Source organism: Erithacus rubecula (assembly GCF_903797595.1).
Source record: "Erithacus rubecula genome assembly, chromosome: 5".
Classification (NCBI taxonomy): Eukaryota; Metazoa; Chordata; class Aves; order Passeriformes; family Muscicapidae; genus Erithacus; species Erithacus rubecula.
In genome coordinates, this window is record NC_136687.1 from 21,515,987 (window position 1) to 21,521,986 (window position 6,000).

General features: G+C 44.1%; 1 protein-coding gene across 2 annotated transcripts in view; it reads right to left on the reverse strand.

The window, feature by feature from the left end:
* Positions 1-4,152, reverse strand: part of RBM47 (RNA binding motif protein 47) — a 74,149-nt gene extending 69,997 nt beyond the window's left edge. The window contains exons 1-2 of one of the 2 annotated variants that reach the window (XM_079306905.1): positions 4,017-4,152; positions 3,721-3,861 (exon numbers count right to left, since the gene is read on the reverse strand). Coding sequence is in view for 1 of the 2 variants with exons in the window: in XM_079306904.1 (XP_079163030.1) it covers positions 2,629-2,657 (29 nt within the window). In the remaining variant the exon portion in view is untranslated. Of the gene's footprint in view, positions 1-2,628; positions 2,784-3,720; positions 3,862-4,016 lie in introns of those variants that run through there. The other variant, XM_079306904.1, reaches the window with a different exon arrangement.
* Between the last annotated feature and the right edge of the window lie 1,848 nt (positions 4,153-6,000).

Below are 6,000 nucleotides of genomic sequence, written 5' to 3' on the forward strand. Positions count from 1 at the left end.
AAACTTGAAAATTGTGCCTTAAATCCCCTTATGAAACAAATTTTGAAGTGACTACAATATAAGGAAAGATTTGTTGGTTTAAGTCATGGGTAATTCGGAGATTTCAACTTCATGGCAAAAGAGGCAACTACATACAGCCATATACAGGCACAGAAATAGTCTCTTTTAGTTAATCTGTTAGATCTACTTTATTGCTACAAAGCAAAGCTGATCTTTATGTTCATCATTTATTTATTTTTTAACAGGAATAGGACCTGGCATTGTTTCTTCACAAAGAGCACATACTTGCCCCTACTAAATTTCTCAGTAAATCAGAGCAATATTGGTTTAGGACACTACACACAGGTGATCAGGGCCGTTTGACTGAAAAAGCCAAGACTGCATTTTTGTTTCACCCATAAACGTGGCATTACACCGGCTGGAGTTTGTCACCCTAGCAGTGCTGTGGGCTCCTATGGTAACCCAACAGACACTCTCCTACCACTCCAGGACAACTCTGGTCTTCTCTAGCTACCAGATGCTCTTACAGCCTCCACAGAAGAGGATTTCACATGTGGGAGCAAATGAGGGGGCTCTGCCAGGTGGAGGAATCCAAGACTCCAAAATGTGGGAAGCTGCAGAAGCAGACCCCAGTGCCAGGGATAGCTCTGCTGAAGCCAGCCAGGCTAGGGCCAAGCAAGTTCAAGGGTTCGGACCAAACTCACACAGAAACAGTATTCCCTGAAGGCTTTATCATCTGCACTGCTTACATTAAATATTTTTTATTACGTTTTCAACTTTATAGAATCTGTTGCAGTGAAGGCAGCACATTCTTTTTTTTCCCTAAAACTTCAAACAAAGATTTTTGCATCCTCAACTGCAGCGGGGACACTCAGAAATTATTAGCAGCCCTATTTACATGCCAGTCAACTCCAAATATTTCCCTAACAACACTTAGGGCCCGGAGCCTATGTCCCAGAAGAGGTCAGACCCCAATAGCACAAGGAGGAGCCGGGCAGGATGCAAAGAGCTGAGCTCCCGGCAGGATGCAGAGTGTGAAACAAGGTGGGAGAACAGCCTCTCTCAGGACGGGAATATGCAGGGGAGGGCGGGAGAGAGCTGATGTGCAAAAGGAGAGTTTGTCTCTTGGTTTATCTCGCAGACAGCAGTCTGCTAGCTTTAGCTTGAGCTTTAGCTTCGAGCCTGCGGACGCGGAGCCCATTCCCGGCCTTATCTCCAGCTCCTCCCGGGGAGCGCAGCTGCCGTCCCGCTCTCCAGCTCCACACCAGGCTCCGCTTAGCACCGCGGTGACCTCTGCCCCGGCGGGGGGAGCAGCGCACCCGGGCCGAGCCCGGCCAGCCCAGCCCAGCCCAGCCCAGCCCAGCCCGGCCCAGCCCGGCCCAGCCCGGCCCGGCCCGGCCCGGCCCGGCCCGGCCCAGCCCGGCCCGGCCCAGCCCAGCCCAGCCCAGCCCAGCCCAGCCCAGCCCAGCCCAACCCAGCCCAGCCCGGCCCGGCCCAGCCCGGCCAGCCCAGCCCGGTCAGCCCAGCCCAGCCCGGCCCGGCCCGGCCCAGCCCGTCCCGGCCCGTCCCGGCCCGGCTCGGCTCGGCTCGGCTCGGCTCGGCTCGGCTCGGCTCGGCTCGGCTCGGCTCGGCTCGGCTCGGTTCCTCCCGCAGCGTGAGCTCGGCCGGACTGCTAGAGACACAGGAATCGCAGACTCGGCCAAGTCACCACTTGCACAGCCTGGGAGGCACGTAAGGGCACCGATACTCAGCCAGCGTTAGCCTCAGGCGGCTCATTTCAGCCCCTGCGTTCTGCCAGGTCAGCCCGGTAGAGCCGATAAAATTTAGAAGGGATTTTGCGACCTGTAAGGTCCTAGCTCATCTTTAACCATTATAATAGATTGGCTTTAGCTCAAAGTTTTATCTTGAAGTCCTAAGAAGAAATGAGCTGTGTAGTCTCACCTCTAAAAATATTTTTAAAATCTGCTATTTTTTTTAACATGAATACGGAGACCCTAGTATTTCTAATCACGCATATCTCAGCATGAAAAAGATGCTTGACCTCCTGATGGATACATGTATTTTAAATGGTCTTCAGAAACTTTTCACAGAGAAGACCCCATTCTTATGCTAATGTTGATAACAGGTTGGCAGACAGCACACTCAGAGCCCTATTGTCACCTCCCTGTCACTTGTGCCACAGCTCTGTGGTCTGTGCGAACCACAGCATTTTAAGTGTTCAAAGAGAAGAAACAACCATAAAACAAAATACTCCTTCCGAAATTGACTCCAAAGAAATTAGGCAAGTCACCCTGTGCTTTTTCTTTGACGTGGAGAAGCACATATTTTAAATTAAAACTCTCATATCTGCAAATCACTTCTCAATCGTGTCCTTGTTTAGTACCTGCCTCTGCCTCTCATCTGTCATCTTTCTTCAGAATCACCGGAAATCTGTCAGTCGGAAAGAGTCACCAAAACTGCACCGAAAACCTGTGCAGTCCTCCCCATTTAAAATACTTTAAAACGTATTTTCTGAGTGAACTTCTGGTCGTTTACATTGTCAACGCAATCAGGGGAGGGTAAGTCCAATCCAATCGGCAGCTAAGGACGGAGGGAGCGCCGAGCAAACCGAGAAGCGGCGGTACCTACCTGGAGCCCAGCTCAGCGCCCAGCACCATCCGCAGCAGCGGCACCGCTTTGGGGCAGCGACCTTAATGCATTGTCCTTCCTTACCGTGCTGCTAAGCGAGAGTTGAGCAACTCCTCGCACTGCTGCTTGGAGCAACAGCTCTCCCAATCTTAACCCCCTCTCTTGGCTCTTCGCTTTTTTTTTTTTTTTTTTTTTTTTTTTTTTTTTTTTTTTGGCGGAGTTTTTGAGCTCTAAAACTTGCAATTAGTACCAGCTAAGCCAAAGCCCCTGCTCGCCCCTGCCCTAAGCCGCACATTCCAGGGCGCTGAGCGGGCGCTGAGCTCTTTGCCGGCCCCGCAGCTCTCCCACCCCCAGACCCGGCTTTCTGCCTACGAACTCGATAAGGCTGCAGGAGCTCAGGAACACTGAAACTCGGACAGAAGAAAAATTGGTCTCTAATCTCCAGCCTGGGTGGTTTTTATTATCCTCCTCCCCCCTCCTCTCTTTCTCTCCACACTCACAGTAGCAAGGTTGTCTCTGGACTACTCCCTGCCTTAAACTCACCAAACCAGATTTTTACTCCCAACACCTTCCCGTAAATCTGAACTGAAATTTTACCCTGCTTGCTGAGTTCTGGCTGGCTGAGGGCCAGCCAGCATTCCTGTTGTTTTAAGAGGGCAGATTAAAAAAAAACAAAACAAAACAAAACAAAAAACCAAACAAAACCCCCCAAAACACCACCAGCAACCCTCAAACAAACAAACAAAAAACCCAACCCCAAACTCCAAAAACAAAACCAGAAGCAAGCAAAAAAATATCCAAAACAACAAAAAACCCAACAACAAAATTAAAAGAAAAGAAGAAAAAAAAAAAAAAGCTCAGAGAAGAAATCCGGAGAGAGTCAGGGGTTGAAAGAAAGCAAACTTAGAGCAGCTTTACTAAAAATACTGCAGGAGGGAGTGATTCGCATTTATCTCTAAAGGGCTAAAACAGCGATTTTTTTTTAATTGTTGCTTTTTTGGCACTGTCAGTCACGAGGAAATACCCTTCTCAGCCATCTGCCTCCTTCAGGTGGATAGATATTTGATAAGAAAATAAACCTCTGGTACTCACCTGAAGGACAGCAGCAGGCATCAGCACAGGAGGGACAGGAGCCTGCACCTCTGCGCGATCCAGTCACCCCTAGGCAGCGGTAACGCTGGTTTAAGTAGTCCCACATTTTACACTTTTCTGACCTAAAGTTACATGTGGTTTCTAGAAAAGGAACAAAAGAGAAGCCAGTTTATATAGACCAAAACCAACAATCAAGCCTTCCTTTAAACTCTGTGTGATCCCTCTGACCGTTGCGTGGAACGCTTAAGGAAACAATGAAGCAAGACTGTAAACTTTCGTACCCCCTTTTACCTTACCTGTCTGTGCCTGGCGATGGGCTTTGATGTATCGAAACGAAGCACAGGACCTGTTTATAGTAAATGAAACCAACCAACAGAGAGATCTAATTCAGACTTGTGACTAAACAAACTGGAACAGGAAGCACACACCAGCAGATTTTTTTTTAAGTAGTAATTCCTGCTAGCATTGTCATGAAAAAAAAAAAAAAAAAAAAAAAAAAAAGAAAAGAAAAAAGTTTTTGCTTATCCCTTCAATCACTTTTATAAAAATGCTGGAGTTTGGTGTTTTGTTTTGTTTGTTTGTTTGTTTGCTTTCTGGAGAGCAAAAACCCAACCAACCAAAATCCCAAAACAAACAAGTAATGTTCCATCATGTATATGAAAATATTTAACAGTGCAATATTTACCACTAATGGTGATCTGGAGATATTATTCATCTCTTGGTTTCCCCATGTAGGTCATTTGTGCAACTGATTACTATCATGACCCCCACCCCAATTAACATCTGTAATTGATGAGTAAACAGAGGATCTTCATCTAGGATTACTGGACATTTCAAGCCCCCAACAGTAGATTAGAAATCCTGTGAGTTAAATCTTTAGAGAATAAATAATATTTGGGCTTAAAAATAGTGAAAGAAATTTATTTTCATAATTCTTCCTAATTTTAAAAATAATTATTTTTATTTTTAATTAATTCTTTAGAATTCTTCTTAATTCTTCTTAATTTTAAAAGATTTATTCAGAGCTGGGTACCTGCTATGCTGTTTTTTTTCTGTGATATTACCAATGCTTTTTGAAAGCAGTTTGTCTTTCTAAACAATAATCTCTGTAATTGTATTCTTTTTCAACTATAGAAAAATCTCACAGGTTTTACCTAAGCAAATCCAAATTCACTCCCTAAGAGGGTTTTGCTGCAGGCAGAAACCAATGAATCCAACTACTATTGGTATAATATGTAAAGCTCACAGTCAAATGTGGCAAAGTTCAAGCTAGTTCAAGTGTGTTCTCTCCAAACTATTGCAATGCAAAACTTGATAAAAGCATGTGATTCCAGTTTTAGAAAATGCATCAAGAATAAAAAAATATTTCAGAACTTACCTGCATTAATGAGTAAATAATGATGGGGAAAAGTTTTGTAAAATATGTGAATTAAAATGGGAGTTCAGCATTAGAAGCAAACATTATGCAGTTAAATTATTTAAGAAAAAAATAGTTTAGTAGTAAATAATGAGGAATTTTGTGATAACAATAACCTTCTAAGTATTCCACAGTACTCTTCTTTAAAATCATGACCCATTTGCCCAAAGGAAGGCTTTCTCATGGTGTCCTCATCTGATAAGTTCTCCAATAAAGCTCTCAGGCAATCCATCTCAAGCAGAGAGAACCTATGCTCCATTTGCTCCATTTAGAGGAGAGAATTGGCATTACTGGCAGAAGCAGTTCCTTGCCAACATGTATAGATTACTTCTAAATGAATGTCTCTGTAATTAATGAATAGCACTGAAAATTGAAAGATGTGAGTGCATTGTCCTGCATGTCCAGAACACATTATATATATATATATACATATATATATATATACATATATATATATATATATATATATATATATATATATATATATATATATATATATGTACTACCAAAAGCCATGGTTGCACCAGTGTGGTAAAATCAACTCTTTTAAGGTATGCTGCTAAAAGTGTAGCTCTGCCTGTTCTACTGACCCTTCACATGTGCTTGTGGGTCTTACCTCTGAAAGTCAGTTCCTGACTTTTTGGTGCAGGATGCAAATAGGTTTCCTTGGAAGATACCAAAGATAGGAGAGAATCTCTTAGTTCAATTCAGCTGCAGATGAAGTGCATGACAGCCCTAGGGATGTCTAGTTAGAGCTAATGCCTGGTAGTTTCTCATCCAGCAATTAACATACTCCTTATTGCTCACTGTGATGTGAGGCGACACTTTCTGTGGGCCCAGGTGAGACTGCAAGATACCACATC